Consider the following 21,809-nt stretch of genomic DNA (forward strand, 5'->3'; position numbering starts at 1 on the left):
AGGGAAATGAGTTTGTCTCGGGGTCAGCTGCGACAGCGTCAGCAGGGCTCTCGACTCCAGGATACAACTGCCGTCCTACTCCGGGGCTGGCCCAGATATAGGGCTGGAGTCCTTTGATGTCCGGACCCTCTCGCCTGGGGGTCAGAGGGGCCGGGATGATGGTGTCCAGACACCCAGCAGGGGGGTGGAGCCAGCGCCCAGGGAGGCCGGAGGGCGAACGATATCAGGCGTCCGGGGCCGGCTGGAGGGCCATCGAAACTCCCCTCCTCTTGGATCTGTTGAGTGGCCACTCTGCCACCTGGGGGGATCTTGGTGCCTCGATGTCGGGGCTTCGCTGGGGCCTTGGCCGGGGCCGAGGCCACGTGCTCGGGACGTGATGGGCCCAAGATGGAGTCGGCGAGGCCTCGTGCTCGAAACGTGCTGGGCCCACCATGTTCCAGGGGGGAGAGCCGTGGTGTGTCAGGGTGCTTGCTCTCGCCGGTAGTTCGTGTAGGGTCGGGCCAAGGGGACGCCCGTGGCCCGATGGAGGGCCGTTGTTGTCCTGGGCCCGCCAGGCGGGAGGGATAGGACCACGCCATGAGGCCGGGTCCAACAGTGTGTGTGTGTGTGTGTGTTTATTTATTTATTTTATTTATGCGATTTCATATAGTGCGAACTTTACCCGAAGGTGTCAGAGCGCTTTACATAGGACCCAGTTTCAAACATAAGGACTGACGGTACAAAAAGAATTTGCAAATTTTTGACTTACATAAGAACAAGTTGAAAACATACGGATTTATGATTACATGCGTTATAAAAAGAAACAAATAGGGAAAAATTGCAAATGTATAAGAGATAAAGTCACACAAGGAGGAGATACAAATCGATAAACTCTAGGCATATACTAGTGAAATCTCTATCTACTTAGGGAGGGGATACACATGGATATACTCTAAGAGTCACATAGGAATGGTAGAGAGCAGAGCAGACTCCTGCATAAACTAGTGATTAGAGTTATCTCTATATACATAGGGACTGGATATACTCTAAGAGTCACATAGAAATGGGAGAGAGCGCACCGGTCTACTGCATATACTAGTGATTAGAGTTATCTCTATATACATAGGGAGGGGATATGACTGGATATACAGTCACAGCACCAAGGGAGGGACAGAGAAGGGCAGGAAAGTGAGACAAACCAGAGAGGGAAGCAGATAGTAACAAGTAAGACAGCGAGGACTGTGTCAGAGGCATCAGGAGAGACAATAGAGAGTTGACTAGGACTGAGGGGGGAGGTCAGAGATCGCTAAAAAGGCGGAGGAGAAAGGTAGAAGAAGAAGTGAGTCATAAAAAGAAAATGGCGGGGAACACAGAGGTCCAGGTCTGAAAGTCCAGGAAGAGTGCTGCCATAGCCAGCAAGTCCGGGGGGAGAAAGGCAGTCCGCAGCAACGGTTGGGTGTTTACCATCGTGTGTTTATTATGTCCTTGCTGCAGAGAGAGAAATTCCTTTTAGGTTTGTCCCTGGAAGCGCGTGGTCCGCTGCTCACCTCTGTCCCGATGGTGCTGTACACCCTCAGGAGTCTCCAGATATTCAGGATCGGCTCCGTCGGCCGTTTTCAACACTGGACGCCATTTTGGAGTCAGGCGATTGTTGCCGATCGGGGGCTATTTCGTGCTTCAATGCGGTGTTGGGGGCAGCAATCGACTCTCCAGCTCCCAGATCGCCGCCGATGGATGGGCGGCATCACTACCATGCTCGGTGTGATCGCGGGGCTGTGGAGCGACGAGGCAGAGACCAGGACAGCCAAAATGGCGGGCCATCACCGATCGCCACCACCTGCCTCCGCGTGTGCCCTCCAGAACTCGCGTCAGGGAATGGCACTGTCGGAGTGCCACCACTGTGTGTGTGTGTGTGTGTGTGTCTGTGTGTGTGTGTGGGTGTGTGTGCGTGTGTGTGTGTGTTGGGCTCTGTGTGTGTGTGTTGGGCTCTGTGCTTGTTCTTCTTCTTGCTTCAGCAAAGCAGGAAGAGGAGGTAATTTTAATCGGCATGAAATATGATCAGTACCTCAAACTTACATTGGTATTCACTGTGGCATGCATGACTGTTTAATGTAGGTGTGCAATGCAAAGCATACTGTACAGGTCTGCCCCACTAAGGCAATAACAATAAAATATCTGACCAGTTTCAGAAAGTGCCACAGCAACAATACTAAAGAAACTAAAGAGCACACACATATTCTTGACATAGGGAATGAACAGGATACAACTCATAATCTCGACCGAAAAGTATATTTTATTTCATCAAAAAGTAAGCACAACCCCCTTTCCATTACAAACTATATTTTCTTAGCAAACTGTAAAAATCATTTGGCAAAATTCATGTTCTTGTTGTTTTCCCCCCATCTGACTAGAAAAAAGTGTATCACAATTTCAATTTTTATAAATATATCAGCTTCATCTTCAATGTACACATGTAAAAATGAAATGAAACACATTATTTCAAACATTTTGTGCAGTTCCTAAATAACACTGCTTCACATAAATACAACACTTTCTGTACACTCAATGCAACAATGCTAGCGCAAATGATGGCGAAAACTTTACCAATTTGTATCAGTCTGTAGAGCGGTGTTAAAGACATTACAGGTTCCTTCATAAATCACAATATTTGCTCTTCCTAAAATATAGGATTGCTCTTGATTTCTGAGGGGGAGATGGGGTGGAAAACGAATGAGAGAGAGAGAGAAAGAGAGGCACCATGCCATCTTTCTGGCTATCACCTCAACAGTTTGGCTTCGCACCTCTCTATTTAGGTGAAAGGTCCCACCCCTCATAATGCTCTCTGTTGTGTTTGAGGTGGGGAAAAAGTTTCCTTTGGGCAGGGTCACATTGGGTTGGTAGTGTGTTTGGTACTTAGACACCTCAATAGAGCATCCTTCAGGTGTAGTTTAACCACAAAGTGAGGCAACGCAATTAAAAGAGGCTGAGAAAGATCAACTTCTATCCAGCAGTCACTTTCTTCCTTTGATTTTCCCGCCCCTTAGTATCTATGTGATGTCATATTACACTGAAGAAGCAGCACGAGCTGTGCGATTTTTACCTTCTATTTTTTTGGTACCCGCACTAAAACATTGAGTGGTATATTGCATCCCTCTGTATTCATAAATTGCTTCTTTATTCACCGTGCGGGTTCATAGAACCATTCTGCTCTGTGACATCAGACAACTCTGCAAAACGGGGGCCCTTTACCAAGATGGCACCGCCCTGTGGTGTTGAAGGGTTTCAATTTACCTCTCAGGGTGGAACTGAATGTCTTGTAGTCACAGGATCCTCAACTGGAGTGAGATTCATAGTAGCACTAAGAACTAAACAAATACTTGATATGTTGCTGATTGTTATATCTGATCTACTTGTACCCTTAAATTGGATGGCACATACTGAAAGACTCACATTAACATATACGTCTCCGTTTGGCACATTATGAAAGTCTGAGATAAATCCAGACTGTAAGGGAAAATTCTGGGCCCTGACCCTTATTTTGCAGATACTTTTTCAAAATCTAACCGGAGCCAAGATAGAAAACCCCATCCACTATACACAGGATCTAGCATAAATAGGTAGAAATACACAATCCAGACAGACAGTCTCAGTAGGGTATCTTCTGGTATTAAAAGCTGTGCATTGCAGGTGGTCATGATATGCTGAGTGAGAACATTGTCCACCTTTATTCGACACTTAAATGAACTATGCAAAAACACTAATTGGGAGCAGAGACATTACCATATCTAGGCTTTAGAGATGATAGTGCAATAGAAACACGACTGGCTGTAGACTGGGGATCAGGGGGTTTAAGTCTGGTTCTCAGTGTCAGGGATCAAGTGACCCTTTTGCTTGAAGTAGGAAAGGACAACAATGTAAACCAATAATGTGGTGAGAAATATGACAGTATGCATGTACTAATTGTAGATAATGCGTAACTCAATGCCTGCATCCATATCTGACTTACCATGCCCATGTCTCACCACCCAAATCCATGTTTCAGTTTCTTCAGCCTCTCATCAACCAGCCACAATGTAGCAACCAACATATGTAAATGTTCTCAAGTTCGACGTGATGCTAAGGGAGGTATAGGGACAGTGTTTGCCAGAAGTCCTAGTAATGTCAGGCATAGAGTTACCAAAATGCAATGGGAGTCCAAGTATCCACTATTAAATTGTAATTTAAATATGATAATCAGGCATGGCACACCCATTGTTTCAGCTGATGCAGACCAAGATTAAAACACCAAGAATGCACTGATCTGTCAAACAAAAGACCAGAACCAGAAAGTTGGAGTTCCTGTGACAGCACTTCTAATAGAATACCTACCAGTTCTGTAATCTATATAAATACGAACCTGTACTGTCTCTCTATCAGTAGGAGGTGGGCAAACAGACCAACACAAACTGAGAGCGCTGATCCAGAAAAAAAGTGATAAATGAGAAAAGCAGTTACTTAACCATACTTCAATAAGGTAATCAAAATGTACGTGAGATATCATTTATGAAGCACAACTGTGTTTGGTGACTTGTTAAGGATGTCTCAAATCCTGACATCATGGCCAACATCTTAATATTTAGAACGGGGACATTGTTTTTCCAAATGGGTTCACACAATTCCATTTAAAATGCAAGAGGCATAGGCTGTTTTCAAGAGACATTGAAAAAGCCTAGAAAATAAGTAGTGGAAATGATTTAGAGTACCCAATAAGTAGAGTACTCCTGCTCAAGTGAACAGATAGTTCTGGTCTGATTGTGGCATGGAAGAGACTTGTAAAGAAATTTAGACCCAGCATCTAACACCATTCCATTGTGTTAAACCTGGAATGTAGCCTGATGTGAAAGCTTATTGTGAGGTAGTTTAGGGAAAATTAAATGAAGTCAGCTATCAATTATTTCTTTTTTTCAAAAAGGCATTTTTAAATTCTGCTTAGAAAGTGCTGCTTCTCTGCTGTTGCGATCTTCCATTCCTAGTGCATAAGGGACATTGACTATGTTGGAGTAGAACTGTGATATTTCAGTGAAGGGAAGTGGCAAAAAGCTGATTATGCCACACCATAAGTTTTGGGAAAACAGATTAAAAAATCATTTCAAAAGGTGGGAGAACATTTAGGGGACACCCAGCCAGGCCTGCTTTTTAAAAGAGCACTCCTCTTTGTGACATATGATACCGCACTGGGCAGCCCCACTGCACACAGACAAAATGGAGTCCTGAAATTGTCAAACATCAGAAGCTGTACTTGGAGGTGATTGGGGTTGCAAACTCGGGGGGGGGGGGGGTAATATCAAGTGGAAGATGATGCAAATGTTCTGACATGCCTACCACCATTTGAGGGAGTGAGGAATATTGGCCAAATCTGAGATTTCTTGGAATACCTAGAGCATCTGAAAGGGCATTACAGCTATGGCATTAACATATCAGGAAAATCTGATGCACACATGTATACATTTATACAGCTTACTGAGTGATTCTGCCTTGGGATTTTCAAAATGTGTTTGATCCAGCCACCCACTAACCGACGAAGAGTCTAGGGTAATAATCTATACTACTATTATAAAGAGAGAACTGTGTCCTTTGAGCCAGGTAAACTCGAAAAGTACACCACCAATCACAACACCCATACAGCGTTGGAAAGGGGAGGTCCAGGAGATGGACATAGGCTATAGAAAACCACACCATATACATTGGGGGGGGGAACGTTAGGGGAAAAGTAGTCCGTATGGGCGTATGGATACAGTGATTGCACGCGGCGTTCGGCGTCGTCACAACGCTTGCGAGAGGCGCAATGGCGTGTTGGCGTGACGTCACGTCAACGTGACGTTCACTGTCCGGACCGGAGTGCAGGAAGGAGCAAGGGAACAAAACACGACATGCGGGGAGGAGCGGTGGCGCGGGACCGACACACAACATTGGAGTGCCCAGCGCGGGGAGGAGCGGCGATGCTGGTGGAAGCGCAGGAAGGAGCAAGGGACACACACCCGACATGCGGGGAGGAGCGGCGGAGCGGGAGCTGGTAAGTACGCTCTGCTGCTCCCGCTGATGGCCACTCTGCTGCATGTCTCCTGCAGCGGTGCTGCCCCCAGCCCCCTTCTGCCCGGACAACGTCGGGGCGGGCTGCAAGTTGTTTATATAGTAAGTTTCATCCCTTACGTATATTAAAAAGCATCTCCCACCAAGACAGTTCTTTTTTTAATAAAAGCCCCTAAATAAGCCGCATGCTTGATAAACTAATTCTGTAGAATGCAAAACACTCTGCAGGAAAGTTAGGAAAGGAATACATTTATAATATGTGGATATCAAACCAGCCACATATTATGTAACTTAATAAAGAGTGGGGTTTTTTCCACTTAAATACTGCTGATGAGGGCAAAAACAACTAAAAACAACAAGCTGAAATAAATTATGGCCAATGGGTGAAAAATAGAAAACAATTTAATAGGATGAACCCAAAAAGAAACCAACAGTAGTGTTTAAAATGGAAGGCATTTTAGGTGAACCCAAATACTGAAATACTGTGGTATTGTCAAGAGTCTAATTCCATACAGCATCCACATATCTACATGTATCAAATGTTTGACTGATTTACGGTAGTTCCCCTAACTCTTCCTCTGGACTGTAGAGGATGGCGCCCCTAGTTTTTCAGGAACTATCTAATGAAACAGACAGCCCAAACTCTTTGAGTATTTCCTGACTCTTCAGGAAATCTGCAAGCATTCTGGGTAGTCTGGTTGAACAGACAGTTCTAGAGGAAGTGAGAGTCATATCCTCCTAGATCTGAAAGAAGGCTCAGTGTGAACTGTTGCTAAAGAAATAAAATGTAGGAACACACAAGAACATGGAAGTTATGTATCATGCAATACTTTTGACAATGAAGAGGTGTTTGTATTGAAGTGTACTTGTAAAAATTGTCTGTAATTTTAGGCGTCATTGTTGTAAATCATTGTTGGTTTCTCTTCGACTTAACCTAATTTAATGCACTTTCTGTTATCTATCCACTGTCCAGATTTACCTCATTGTGTTCTGTTGCAAATATTTGTGTCTGCCCAGATCAGCAGTATTGAAATTAAAATACAAATATTATTCTATTCAACTATAAATTCAGCTGATATTTGAGTTGCGTAAGACATTAAAAAGGCCTTTTGGTGACTGACACCACAATAGGTTTTACAACCCAACCAGAATTTCCCAATGAATGCGATAGTCCAGAACCCTCATGTTGGTGACATAAGAATGGAGAAATGTTCAAGCTTTTTATTGTTAACTGGTAGCCTGTTTAATTAATTTCATTCCCCATCTTCGTTTAAGAAAGTAAGTATCCTTTTTACTCAAGCTGTCTATGAAATGGTGGGTTGCATTAAATGGGGACAATTTATGAAGAAATCTTTTTGGTAGAGGAATTTCCAATCTCCTTCATTTCAAACTCATTCAAAGTGTTTTACATCTCTTGTAATCTGATATTTTGAATACTCTAATACATAAATGCTCTTTTAATACTCACTCTTAAAATACTCTGTGAGTTGAAAGAGCATTAGAGCATCAATACTCTAGTATTAGAGTATTAGTGTTTTAGTATTACAGCAGTGAGTACATCGTAAAGCACTCATATGTAATTCAGCATTAACAAGAGTATAAACAGAGTACTATGAAGCATGGTAACAATCATGTTATAGCCTTACCACCACCACTCCACTTAATATTACTACTGGTGAACATGCCTGAAGGTGCAACCCTAACTGTTATTCCCTTGCAAATACTCAAACTTGCAAACCCTCAAAGGTGCAATAGATTGAGGTAAAAATCTCGCATCTACGTTAATAAGCACATTATGAGGAAAATATGAAAAAGCAGTGACTCTTACATTGTAATCATAGTGGCTGACTTGTGTAAACACAATATGTGATAGTTGTGAGGTTATAGTTTTTATTCTCTTGGGCTAATGTAAGCAAAGGTATCATGCCTTATAATTCCTAGAACACACTTGTGACTAGTTAGAACAAAATATACTTATGTTCCTCACAATAAACTCTATGTAGTCACTTGCAGCACAAAGCGTGCTGTACATTTTGAAGTGCAGAAGATGTGGGCTGGGTAAAGAAGTAAAGGAGAATGGAAAATCTTGACCATTGTCTTGCGGTACTCAGATGTTCACACAGAATTCTTTTAGTATGAACTAGATTCTCTGGGGCAAGTCCTTTCCTGCTTTGATATCTGCACCCCACCTGAGGAGGGAGAGCTGACCATTCAGCACATGGAGGAGATTCAGGATCAGGCTGTTTGCATGCTCCTCTGTGGAGGCAGTAATTATTAGCTTTAGCCAGTAACTTACAAGAAACAGTATTACTCAACTTGTGACATACAGCTTCAGGAACTGCCTACTCCCTGTAGTTCGACCAAGAGGTTCAACAGTTTGCAAATCGCAGTGGGAAATCAGTGCTATACGAAAGGAGAAAGATAATGCATACACATTCAGGGCAACCTACCAAGCAATAAGGGATTCCTTTCTAGATACAATGGCTTTAAATATAGACACATAAAAATATTACAGTTGCAACCCCAGACCACCAAGTAATCACACAAACAAATGACACAAAGACTTACTACACAAACACTAATACAGATTTAGCACTGATTGAAACATGGTTTTCCTCTCTCCTACTTTACCACACACTACTTCATTCCTCGTGTGAGCAGAAGGTCACCGATTGCTGTTTCTACTTAGCTCCATGTAGACAGGATCTCGTGTTTCCAGTTCTGGAGTTTCATAATGCAATCTGGGAGTTGTAGTCTTGCTAACTGGACTAACACACCTTATAAATATGACTTGCAACAGGAATGCTGAGTACTGAAATAATGGTGACCTGATGCCAGAAGTGCACAGTGGTAAACATAAGCCTGAGTCTGAGTTCTTGCGGCATAGCCTCAATTAAAATCAGATGCTGTTATAAAAGCAACAATAATTTTTGGTCATGCTATATAGAAAGTGTGAGGCAAATGTCAGTACTTATACTTTAGCTACTCGAAAGTTCCACTCCTAGTTAGTGTGGAGGCAGCAGTAACAACAAGTGCACAATGTTCAATTCTGCTAAGGCTTTAGAGGAATAGTAAAGAGGCCGAGAAACAAAAAAGGTTTGCACTCCAAGGGTGCACAGATACCACCACTTTCTTCTACAACACTTTACTGCTTCTAAGAGAATGATTGTGCACACAAACTAACAAATACCCCTCCTATCTTCATCAAGACACGGTCAAGCTAGATCAGAAAAAGGAAACATTGCACTACTCCTTGGTAAAATGAATCACTGTATTTGATAGAATCACTAGTATTGCCATATTCGGTGTAAAAAAAGAAATAAATACATCAAGAGGAAAAATCTCTGGTGAGAGGTTTGTCCATTAAGGCCACATAATACACTTTCAAAGCAGCAGTGATGGAGCAAAATCTCAGCCATAGTGGAATGACTGTTGTAGGAAAGTTGTCGTAGATTTGGCTGAATTTGAAGGGTGCCGCATGTATCTGCAGCAAGGCTCTCTCCGAAGTCTAACATTGGGTTTGGCGATGAGTGAAGGTTCTTCAGAGATCCATGTCTGTGATTGCAGAGGAACTCTTCAAGGGAACTGAATCAAAGCCGTCCGATGTCCTCTGGAAAGAAAGGCCAACAACACACAGTCAATACTGATTGACACATATCATTGAAATTCAGAGTTGCAAAGACACCGATATCAAAAGTGATCAGAACTTGAACTGCACAGAAAATAGTTAAAATTCTAGTCTCCCTAAATGCTGTAAATTATTCCCATTGTCATTTTGCATTAGACTCTAAGTAGAAGTAACATAAGAAAAGAGTAATGTGGCTGCATGGATAGGAACAGTGAGAGGAATCTACTATTTTGAAGCCAGTAATAAACATTGGCAACATCAGTTGCTCTAGCTTTGCCAATGAGGTGCAAGTACTGACAAAGCCAATGGTGATGGGGATGCATCTTGATTGTTATATTTTTAAACACTGGTCGCTAAGATGCATGATGAGGCGATGTGACAGCCATCTTGGAAGTACAGAAAATAAGGTTCTAAGATACCTGAATATATCTATCTATCTATCTATCTATTTCCAAGATGGCCACCAACCACGTAGCTTCTATTCGCCACATGGCTGCCATCTTGCTAGTAACTAAAATAGCATTACAAGATGGCTGTTCATACCCAAGATGCCCCACGTTGTATTGACACACAATTTGATATCCATTTTAGAAATATGGAAGATCATTTTCAAGTTTCCCTGCTGCCACAATTGACCTTGCTAATGCCGGTGTGATTGTACAATGATTGGGAAAACGAATAGCGGCAGAAGTGTACGGTGGGCAGCGGGGAGGGAGTGAGAGGCAGGGAAGGAGGCAGGGAAGGAGAGAAAGAGGTGTGGAAGGGGAGAAACATCAAGCCACAGCAGTGCTTAGTGTTGGCATCGGTGGGAGACACTCCATTGTGTCCCTGTTCTTTGCCATAGTAACCACTTCTAGGAACTCAGTTCACGCGTTCCTGAAACCACACAACAGACAAATTGTCCCAATGATCACATCCCGTAAACTGCTCCCATGCACTCCTTCACACCCCAACACGTACCTCCGATTTTTGAAGAATTGTAGGGGTATTAGTGGTCCGTCGTGATGACCATACTTAAGAGTATTTACATTGTGGCGGCGTGTAATGGCGTCGAGAAGCCTGGTTGTTCGGGACTTTATGAGCTACGGCAAAGAACAGGGACACGGTCGAGTGTCGAGCAGGTTTAAGGTAATGAGCGTCTGATTGTTACATGCTCTGTATATGGATCAAGATATGGTTGCGTGTTTAATAAGAGTGCATTAAATGTTGTAGAAAGGAGTGCTCGATGCCACAGTGCACCCGAAAGAGAAGTTGCAGCTGTCTTCGATATCGCAGTGTTTTATACGGATTCTGGTCGACCTGTCAGGAATTCAAAAGTCTGCCTCAATAAGGAAGTAATCATTGAAGAGAGTCTGCATAAACAGCTATATTGGATAAACTATTGCAGGTTATGAGTGTCACTATTTTCATAGTTTTATGTTTGGATTCACAGAGTTCGTCTAATTCTGATCGTGTTCTACCATCAAGTATGGCTATTATTTGACCAGTATGCTTCTATTGAGATTGGAATTGTACAAAGACAGTCTTTTCACTATATATACAGATCTGAATTTTCGCATTTATCTTAAGGTAGAGAATGTTGTATTTTGTTGTCTAAATCTAGGGTTATTCTTTTTGAACTTTGGATCATTTTCAATCAGTTGGTAGATGAAGACTGTTGCATTCTTTGCAGATATCTGTTTCCATCTGCTGCATTCTAAGAGGCACTTTATTTCAACAGTGAGATTGTTGGTGAGTAGCTTAACGGCTATGTTTGTTTAAATAAACGCTAGGGTTTTACATTTTTTCACTCTTTTGTTTTCATATTTGGAACTTGGTGGTGGTCACATTACACTGTTCCGCTAGCAACTATGGCACCATTTATTGAATACTAATCATGACTGTTTATGCATCTTAAATGTGCTGAAGAAGGGCTTGTTCTGAAAACATTTTTCTCATTATTGTTTTACAGTTCCCCTGAAGAAGGGATTTATTCCCAAAATGCATTGGGACTTGCAACAACAGCAATATTGTTTGAAAATTAACAATTGATCATTGTTTACACTGATAGTTGTTTTTATGTCTACTTGACATGTTTATGGTAATGGACAAAAAGAGAAGGTCCATGTAAAGAAGAATGTGAAAGAATTGTTACATGTTTTTTGTTTAAATGTATGTTTAACATATTAAAAGTGACAACAGAGCTGATACAGAATAGTTGATAAATTTGTGCAAACGGAAGTTTGCCAGTAGCTGTGCGGGCAGGGTCAAGTGACTGTGGTCACTTGAAGGTTCTTTCTACAGTTTAAAATGGCCATCTTCATTAATCCTTTGTGGGGATTTTAATAGTCACCTGGCTGGAGATGTAGACATTCGGGGTAATTATAGATATGAGGGCAAAAAGAGTAAAGTGTTTAAAGCCACTAGGGGTCTATTAATTGATTTTTGATTGGTAGGTGTCTGGTTGCTGAGAGGACGGGGTGCTGCTGGAAGTACTTTTTTCTCTGCCCCCATCATAAGCATGTACGACTTGATTATTTCTTTGTGCCTATGGGAATGTCTACTAATGCTAGGTTTGAGATTCACCCAAAAATAATTTCGGACCACAATCCAATTACCATAGAATTAGAAATAGAAGATGGGTATAAGTCCCCACGGAACTGCCTCAGAAGATATGGTATAGGATGCTTTTAAGGCAGGAGTGCGGGGGGAGACCCTCAGCTACTCCATTAATAAACAATCTAGGTTAAGGGTAGAATATGTAGACGAACTAAACAAACTACGGCTCTTAGAGACTAATTTTATGACGGCCGTCATTGCTGGAAGGGATCATGAACAAATCTCGATTGATCTCGCTGTACAGAAAATGAAGGTGTACCAGAATTTAACAACAAAGCTAGCCTCCCTCATTGCAGTACACCGCACGGAGTTATATGAGGTGGGTGAGAATTCAGGGCGCCTCCTAGCTAAAAGGTTGAGGCAGAAAGAGGCAGCTACTAGGATTAATTTGTTCAGGATGAGCAGGGGCTACTTCATGAGAACCCAGCAAAAGTGTTGGAGATCTTTTGTAACTTTTACACCCAGCTTTACACAGGTGATGATAGTACGCCGGTAGCAGGGAAATTAACAGATTTTTTGGGGGGAGATTGAATTCTCTAAAGTCTCCAACGAACAAAAATAGGAGCTAGACGCTAATATTACCTATGAAGAACTTGAGGCAGCGCTAACATCGCTTGCAGTCGGAAAGGCGGTGGGTCCAGATGGGATACCTCTTGAATTTTATATAACCTTTTTTCCAGCTCTGAAAGAACAAATGCTTTCAACCTTCTTGCGTGCACAAAGAGGTACCTCCCCGATGTCTTGGCGGAATCCTACCATCATGGCCTTTTAAAAAAAGGGTAAATCTCCTTTCTCACCATCCTCTTATAGACCAATCTCGCTAATGAATGCCAACAACAACATTTATTCCAAGATTTTGGCCGGGCGCTTGTCAAGAATCATTTCAACTTTAGTATCAGAATTTCAACACGGGTTTATCCCTGGACGTGATACTGCCGATCATGTTCGGCGGGTGATAGCGATGATGGATTGGGCAGAAGCCACAAAGAATACAATTGGAATCACCCTGTTGGATGCCGAGAAGGCATTCGACAGGGTGTCTTGGCCATACTTGTGGGAAGTGCTCTATGTGAAGGGGTTTGGCCCAGTTATGGTGCAAGCATTGAAGCCTTTATGTTACCTCCCTATTGCTTGCATCCGCTTAAACGGTAGAGAATCGGGCCCGCTTCTAATCAGTCGGGGTACGTGACAAGGCTGTCCCGGTTCCCCTTTATTGTTTGCCCTTTATATTGACTTTTTTTGCCAAAATAAATTATTCTGCTGATATTAAACCAGTTAAAATTCATGATTTAGACTATAGAGCTCTGGCCTATGCGGACGATATTGTTGTTGTCACCACTGATTTAGCTTCCACATTGCCAATAATTGAAGAACAGGCATTAGAGTTTGGGCTCTTTTTCGGGTACAAGCTCAACCTTACCAAAACACAGATCTTATGTATTGGTGAAGCCCTTCAGAGGGCATATCCACTATTGCAGAAGCCACTTATTTAGGGGTTAAGCTATCCTCGTCAATCAATAATATTCCGGAGTTTAATATTAATCCGGTAATAAATAAGGTGAACTATATGTTACAACGAATAGATAATTTCCATCTATCAGTGAATGGGAGGTTGAATGTTTTGAAAATGCTTATGTTACTCAAATTTCTTTATTTTTTTAGAACTATTCCGCTCGAATTTCCAGCATCTTGCTTTAAAAAAATTGAAAAAACTTGCTCTAGATTCCTTTGGGGATATAAGAGGCATAGAAGGCCGTATAGGAAGATGGCTCTGCCTAGATCTGATGGGGGTTGGGGTACTTTCTGTTTTATTACTGGTCGGCGGTTTTGCAGTTTACTTTGCCCTGAAGAATTTGCCGGAAATTATAGGCAATGAAACGTGTTGGTATGTGAAAAAAGGTATGCATGAATAGCTACCTGTTCACATTTTTTATTTGACAGTTCACCCTTAGTGAAGAATAAAGTTATCGTGTGTAAGGTGTGCCTGTCAATTTGAAACTCTTTTTTCCGTCACTAATATAGAGTGTAGTTATTTATCCCTCTCTTGCACTCGCACGGTCTTCTGTTGTTCTTTTCCTTTGGACACTTATTTACTTTAGACAAAGTGACTACCGATGTTGAGAACAGTGGGCTTATCTGGTGAGTACCTGCCAGTTACCCCTTTGGGGGTTCGCCCGTGAGGTGTCACTTTGTCTCTTCACACATTTTTTCACCACGATTTTAGGTGGAAGGGTGGATTTGAAAAGATATAGCAGCCACTCAGTATCAATCCTCTATTAGAGGGACTGTCATTGGATAAGGGTTTTTTACTATAAGTGAAATGGCATGGAAGTGCTGCAAATAACCATAAGAAAGGAATTGTTTGTTTTGCAAAAATTGAAAGTAATGCACATACTTCGTAGAGTAGGAAATAAAAGTGATTTACACACGATACCTTTTGCCATAGAGAACGGGTTTTGTTGTTGGATATGACAGCTACTGATATTAACACTCACACAGAACACAAGGAGAGGGACACTAACACCTGGGCACCGACTGAGAGACTCAATACTGGGGTACAGAGCTGTGGTAATGTCATGCAGAAACAGACACTAGAATACTGACATAAGGACAATGACAACAGACACTCATAAGAGGGTAGAGGAATTGACAAGGAAACTTGGACACGAACATGGACACTGGGCACTACAACACTACCAAAGGCTACTGCCCCAGTGAACCTGCCTGGGCAAATAGATACTGACACTGGACCAAGAAGATGCTTACGCAGAGCCAATGAAACGAACTTGGGTATATTGACATTAGGATGCTGACACCAGGGCACTGACACTGTGACCTAGGGAGATGGGGAAATAGGCACACTGACACTGATACTGAAACACTGAGGATAACAAACAGAAGGACTATGCCACATATGCACAAATACTATAGACACTGACCTAAGAAAACTGACAAGTGCCTGAACACTAATCCTGAGACACTGTCACAATGACACAGCACTGACACGGGGATGCTACAACATATGGCTACTGACACTAAGACCAGGCAGTGACACAACACAAGGGTACCAGAATAGAGGCACTGGCACTAGAACACCAACAATGGCACAAGGAATCTCGATAATTGTAAGATCCTAGCCAGATACACATATGGAAATTTCACAGCCTTGGTAATAGAGAGTAAAGGGGTGGGAGCATTTAATCTCCCAGCTTAGACATTGTCAAGGGACAGGCTAGGGACTGAACAAAGAAACCCTCCTTCCCCCCACATATATGGAATTGTCTGGGTAGCCTCCCTATCACTGAGATAAAATCATGTCTGAACGCAACACAGGATGGAAGAGACACCCCTGCTCAGTGGTGCTGGAACAACTTTCAGATGTTGCCATCCATGTTACATCACTGAACTCAAAGGGAATGTGACAAATCCAAATGTTTCACAAATAAGCATAGGAAATGAGCCCTAAACTGCAAGGGGATCAGCATTAAGAGGGCATTAACTGGAAAAGATACTAGGAAAAAGTGTACCCTATGCTGCCCTAAGTCAGGAGACGGTTGTAGGCAGAGATGAGACTGTGTATGGACCCATAGTCCCCTGGCAATGTCTGGCAAAGATGACTGCCAGGCAGTTTGAGCAAAGAAGTGACATAAATCCTTGTAAGCACACCTCAGACTGGGTGCACCGGAGGAGGCTGGAAAGAGCACTGGCCAGAGCAAAGAGGCCCCAGACAAGTGAAAAGCCGTCAGGAGGAAAAGCTGTGCGATGAGTGCCCCCTGCGGTCATATACCACCACCAAGTTCAGGAAGAGATCGCTGACTGTGCCCTCAGTGGCGAAAGAACGCCACCGCAGGAGTAGGAACCGGGTGCACAAGGCGCCAGCAGTAGGCGCAGCTAAAGTGAAAGACGGAGGGCTCAAGGTCAGAAGCGCGCCAAAGAATGCACTGGAGAAGATGTCAGCAAGGGATGGAGACTGAGAGTGATTACCCTGTTAGGAGGAGGGCCCAAGCGGTTAAAGGGTGTGACAGACCCTGCGAAATCTGCTTTAGTGGAGGCAGAAGAGACTGCCACATCGGCATAGCCTTGAGGTGCAAGGAGTGCATCCTCAAGTGAAGAAGAGACCTGTGAGAGGTTGTCAGAGAGACCTGTGAGAGGTCAGCAAAGAGAACTGTGAAAGGCTGGTGTACATTGACCAAAACACAGAGTTTTTAAAATAGGCAATAAATATCAGTGTTTACATGGTTCAAAATATTTACAAAAAATTATACACTTGATGTATTATATTTTAACATATTTTTTTGTTCTTTTATAATTATTTTTTAATAATCAAATAAAGATGATAATGATGATGATTACCTCCCACATCAGAGCCTCTTCCTCTCTTCTTGAATGACCCAAGAAGCTGGACCTGGCTTTTCAGTTAACCATCCTACCATTTCCAGGGGTAAGAATACACACCTGTTCAGTGTCAGGATGCCCTCGCTGGTGATAGTGTGCTTAACAAATACACATAACCTAATATAACATAATGTAACACAGCATAACACTGCCAACAAATGTCTCTCTAGGGACAAACTCAAACATGTTATCAGAGATTGGCTTACGAGTGAATAACACTGTCCAAGTGACTGCTTCAGCTGACAAAAACATACAGTTCCAGCTGAGCGACCTTGAAAACACAACAAGAGGCACACCTGCGGGCCTTTCAACTGTGGCAAGATCTTTCAGCTGCTGGAACTAAGAGATGTGAACACAATGCTAAGTTCACACATCTATTTCAAGTAGTGCACAAAGTGAGATAAGTAAATGTCAGAGTTTGGCAAAGACAGGGTCTGCTTTATAGTTTAGCAGTTTTACCTGTGTCCATCAGGGCAGTGGAGGACAATACACCCGCCACCCTGATGGACGAGGAAAGTCCTATTTAGAGATCACGGCTGGGCCAGCGGTGATTTCTGTGCATTCACAGCTGCCACAGCTTATTTGTATCTGTTTGTGACCACCTGAGTGACAGACAGAAAAAGGGAAATAAGATCATCCACTCTAAACAGGATGTGTCACCTGATGCCTTTACTCCGACGGCCCCTACTCCATCAGCCTTTTGTAGTAAGTTTTCTGACGCAAGTTTCGGAAGAGCCACCATCAGCAAACAGACACTACCGACTCATAACTGAACGGATGACTGAGGGTTTGAGGGACAGGGACTCCATCACATTTATGACCGAGTACCCTTTCCTCCAAACTCAAATTTTGGGCCCAGATGCCAAGTAGGTGCCTTTTCTTCAGTGATCATGAGGATCATACTAGGAGTGAAGAGAACTGAAGCCAGCACAGATTAAGACGCCCATTAGACTACTTCGACAAAGAGCTTCAAAACTTTGCTAGCATAAATCTATGTCTGCTAGACCTAGTCACTGCAGTAGGCTTCAGCATCTCACCTGTTATTGTCAGAGACCTGCACAACTCAACCAACTCGGAAAGTCCCAGACCCAGCCAACCACCAGAACGAGGCAAGCTTTTCTCATCATTAAAGAGAATTGTTGTGTAGTAGCTGGTCCTAGTGAGCCCAGGCACTATCCAGATGCAGCTGCAGCCAACTAAAGATCAGACATACTGGATATTGCACTTCTGAAGAACCTCTCCCTACACACACACACACAAACACACACACACACACACACACACACACACACACACACACACATATATATATATATATATGTATGTATGTATGTATGTATGTATGTATGTATATATATATATATATATATATATGTGTCTCTATGTTCATGCATTTTGAGTATTTGAGCATTCATTGTTAATCGACTGCTTGTTTGCTTTGTTGTGACCCGTGCGTTTTGTTTCTTTAGGCGCTTGGGCTTTTAATCACCATTTATTTCACCGCCTACTCCTGACGCGTCATGTGATCAAGCTCCGTTCGCGGAGCGAAACGCGTCAGGGAGGGCACTTGCTCTGACATCTTTTGCAAAAATAAATATGCACTGCTGGCACTTTGAATAGTGTGATGGTTTATCTGATGATTTAACATCATAGCATCCAAATATCTGGAGAGGAGGTCTCGCCTGCTAAAAACCGCTGCCAGAAGCGGTTGGGATCTTTAGTTATAGAAAGCAAACTAGAATATGAGCAATTGAGGTCTAAACAGTGTTAAGACTCTTGATCTTCTAAACTCCACTGAAGTATTTTTCTTTCAGCAATTTGTTTAGTTCAAGCCACATAATCTCATTTGTAGATGTTTATAAAATGAGAAATACAGCAGATTATTGATAACATTTATAAACCCATGACCTTTAATGACATTGATCTAAAAGTCATGGTTAGGAACAGAAAGGATTTGCTATGTCCTGAAGCTTCAGAACTAAGTAAAAATGTATTCAATAAATAGTCTGCCTCAAACTGGGTTATTTAGAAAATTGTGAAGGAAAACTGGTGATTAGTTGCTGATGAAACAAAGTGACAATCGTTTCCAGAAAAAAAACAGTTTTGCTTACACTGGACATGGTAGCATCAAAGAATGATTAGTAATGGGGGCTGTAGAGTGATGGACCTGGAGATAAAAGACAAGGAGAAAGGGCACCTTCCCTTGTCTGTTTTGCTAAAACAGCAAACACATCATCAAAGTAGATAGTGTTCTACAACCTCTGATAGGCACAAATATTGAAGTTGCATGTTAAGCAACAAATGATGGTAGTAACTTTGCTATTCGTTGATTGAAAAGTTGTTGCAGAAAAGTGTGTAAGGTGACATGTTCTGTGCTGTTAAAGTATAGGCATAAGAGTAGTAACTGCACTTCAAACAAGTCACCTATTCCACAAAAGTTTGAATATTTCAAACCGCATAGCACAGTTCTTATTCAATATGTGGTACGTGACAGAAACCTACAGGAGAGGAGTAGACTGGGAACACACCTCTTATGGCAGTGAGAGGCGTTCTGAATATACAAATGGCATAGTGTTGGCTCGGTAGGACTGAGAGGGTCAGGATTTACCTTGCTCTTTCCAAAGTAGTTTGGAAGATGAAGCATGTAGGAGACAGGATAAGAATGGGGATGGTGCATGTAAAATAATAGTCAAGACACTGAGGTGCTGATATCGATGCATCAGTGGCAGTACAAGAGCATTATAGAATTGGTCTCATTGAGGGTTGGGAGACAAGAAAAGTATGAATAGATAACGTGTGCCACTGGGGATAGGAAAGAGGAGATGTTGTATAAAGAGTTATGAAGACACTAATCTTGGCAATTTGGAGTTTCAATATACTTTAAATATGTTTGTTATAGATATTCAAGAAAAAGAGGAGCAGAATGTAAAATGTCTGCTCTGTGATTATGATGAAAAGTCACTTATATAAAGGGCTGTCTGAGAATATAGAATAAAAACAAGTTGTAAAGAGCAAACTATGAGATAAGGTCCCATCAATGGCTGTCTGAGCCTGTGGAATCGCCCTTGAGCTTTGTTTGGTACCTCACCACAGCAACTCACATGCACCATTGAAGCACTGGCCAGGGATATACTTCTCTCATTATCAGAAACACTTGTAATGCCATTTCCAGCACTGGCTGACCAACTACTTTACAACTTAAACCCTAGAGATATCAGTAAAATAAAATGATTGAACTGTGTATAGCATAATACATTGTGATGCCCAGTAGAGTGAGAACCTCGTGTGTGAAACAAATTATGAAATGGTTGAATTTTGGACATAAAAAATGGGTGGAGACTGGCAATCAGAAAACAAAGAGGCACAGAGTGCCTGATTACGAGTTTCTAGCAATATTCCGACCCATGCGTTAACCCCTTTTTATGCATGGGTCAGAATTAGGATTTCGTAGGTTTTTAACGCATCCAATATTTATTGGATGCGTTAAATAACTCAACCTTCATTAAATGTCGGCAGGAGAAAGTTACCTAAATTTAACAGGGGAAAGGATACAGTATCAGGTGGATTTTGGTGTGTTAAACACCATTCCCCATAAACTCATAATGATTGTATGACTTAACAACTACTGCCTAAACCACGAGTTCTGGAACATCGAAGGCTAAACCACGACCATTTCTTAACCACTACATTTTAAACCACTACTCCCTAAATCACGAAAAAATTAGATTTAATTCCTTTTTTTTTCTAAAATACTAGTTAAGTTCTGTTCACAAAAACGAGCACACTGATCATATTCTTTTTGTGAAACAAAAAAGCAACACTGCCATCTCCTGACCGGTAATTTAAATGTTAACTAATTTTTTTAACAACCTTGAATTTTAACTATTACGATTTTAATTTTCACGTATATTTCTAACTATATATATTTTGTTATCGTATTTGTGGGGGGATTCCCCCCCACACCTCCCATCTACCCTTTTAAACGTTTTCCTAGCATCCTTTGGTGTTCTAATAGTCGTGGTTCCATCCTTCGTTGTTCCGTCGTTCGTGGATGTTACCTTCATGGTTCAGCCCTCTTCGTTGTTCACTCTACGTTGTTCCGGTAAGTCGTTGTTTATACATCGTGGTTAAGGATGTTTCCCACTCATAATAGGTGTTATTTATCGCACCTGATAAATAATGTATCCTGTGGTACTGGTATTTATTAGGGGTGATAAATTATCCCTTAACCCCTTCGATGCTCATGACGGAACGGTTCCGTCATGAGCTACGGTTGAGCTGTGCTCATGACGGAACCGTTCCGTCATGACCACGCCCGTTTTTATTAGGGCCCAGCACCGGAGGGGGAATCGCGGTCGCGCTGATAAGGTTACTACGTAATCAGGCCCAGAGTGTAAGACACAGTTCTCATATTGTGCCAGTTATTTGGCAGGAGTTCCTTTTCCTGTGGTATTTCATCAGTTAAGAAAGTTGTCACGAGAGATCATGTTAGGCAATACTTCGGAAACATTATGATTGTTTACTCTCATTGTTTTAGCATAACAAGATTTAAGATTTTTGGTTGTTTGTGGCTTCTCCAGCCTTAAGATATCCAAGGACTAAAAACACACCTACCAAACTCCATGAAATCAGGCCTTGTCCAGGACTCTTAAACATTCCACAACTCTGTGGATGACCAGGACTCCTCCATTCCCTTCTCATCCCAAAAGTTTGCGGGAATGTTGGATTTCTGGGGCTCCTATAAAATTCCAAATGAATTTGGTCATTGTCTGGGCTTTAACTATACTTCATAACATATCTTCTTTTGCCTGTATACATTATTTTACTTTTGTTTATTAGTATTATAATAATACCTACATTTTTTCACCTTCCTAGATTCTTCCCCAAAATTTCTCTCCCCAGGGTGTCTTCACTCTTCTTATGGACCTCAACATTCAGCTCATGTTATCGCTCACTGACCTTGACAGAGATGGCAGATTTAGGTATTGAGAGAGCAGCGTTGGCAGCAAAGTGTACCTATGATAGGAGCTGACTCAAACAATCCCCGGGTATAAGGAGGCTCTTTGAACCCCCAAAAGTCTCCATTATCCTATAAGTATTTTCGAGAAAAATGACAAACCCTGGAGTTTAGTGAGTGTAG

The 21,809-nt window shown here is 42.1% G+C and overlaps 1 protein-coding gene across 4 annotated transcripts in view; it reads right to left on the reverse strand.

Annotated features, from left to right (window-relative positions):
• Positions 1 to 2,249: 2,249 nt before the first annotated feature.
• The window catches only part of ELAPOR1 (endosome-lysosome associated apoptosis and autophagy regulator 1), a 489,842-nt gene continuing 470,282 nt past the window's right edge, over positions 2,250 to 21,809 (reverse strand). The window contains exons 22-23 of one of the 4 annotated variants that reach the window (XM_078644218.1): positions 21,284 to 21,407; positions 9,302 to 9,658 (exon numbers count right to left, since the gene is read on the reverse strand). In XM_078644218.1, the coding sequence (XP_078500344.1) occupies positions 21,318 to 21,407 (90 nt within the window). In that variant the 3' untranslated portion in view covers positions 9,302 to 9,658; positions 21,284 to 21,317. Of the gene's footprint in view, positions 9,659 to 21,283; positions 21,408 to 21,809 lie in introns of those variants that run through there. The other 3 variants (XM_078644216.1, XM_078644219.1, XM_078644217.1) reach the window with 3 other exon arrangements.

The sequence above is a fragment of the Lissotriton helveticus genome, chromosome 5_1 (assembly GCF_964261635.1).
Source record: "Lissotriton helveticus chromosome 5_1, aLisHel1.1, whole genome shotgun sequence".
Lineage (NCBI taxonomy): Eukaryota > Metazoa > Chordata > Amphibia > Caudata > Salamandridae > Lissotriton > Lissotriton helveticus.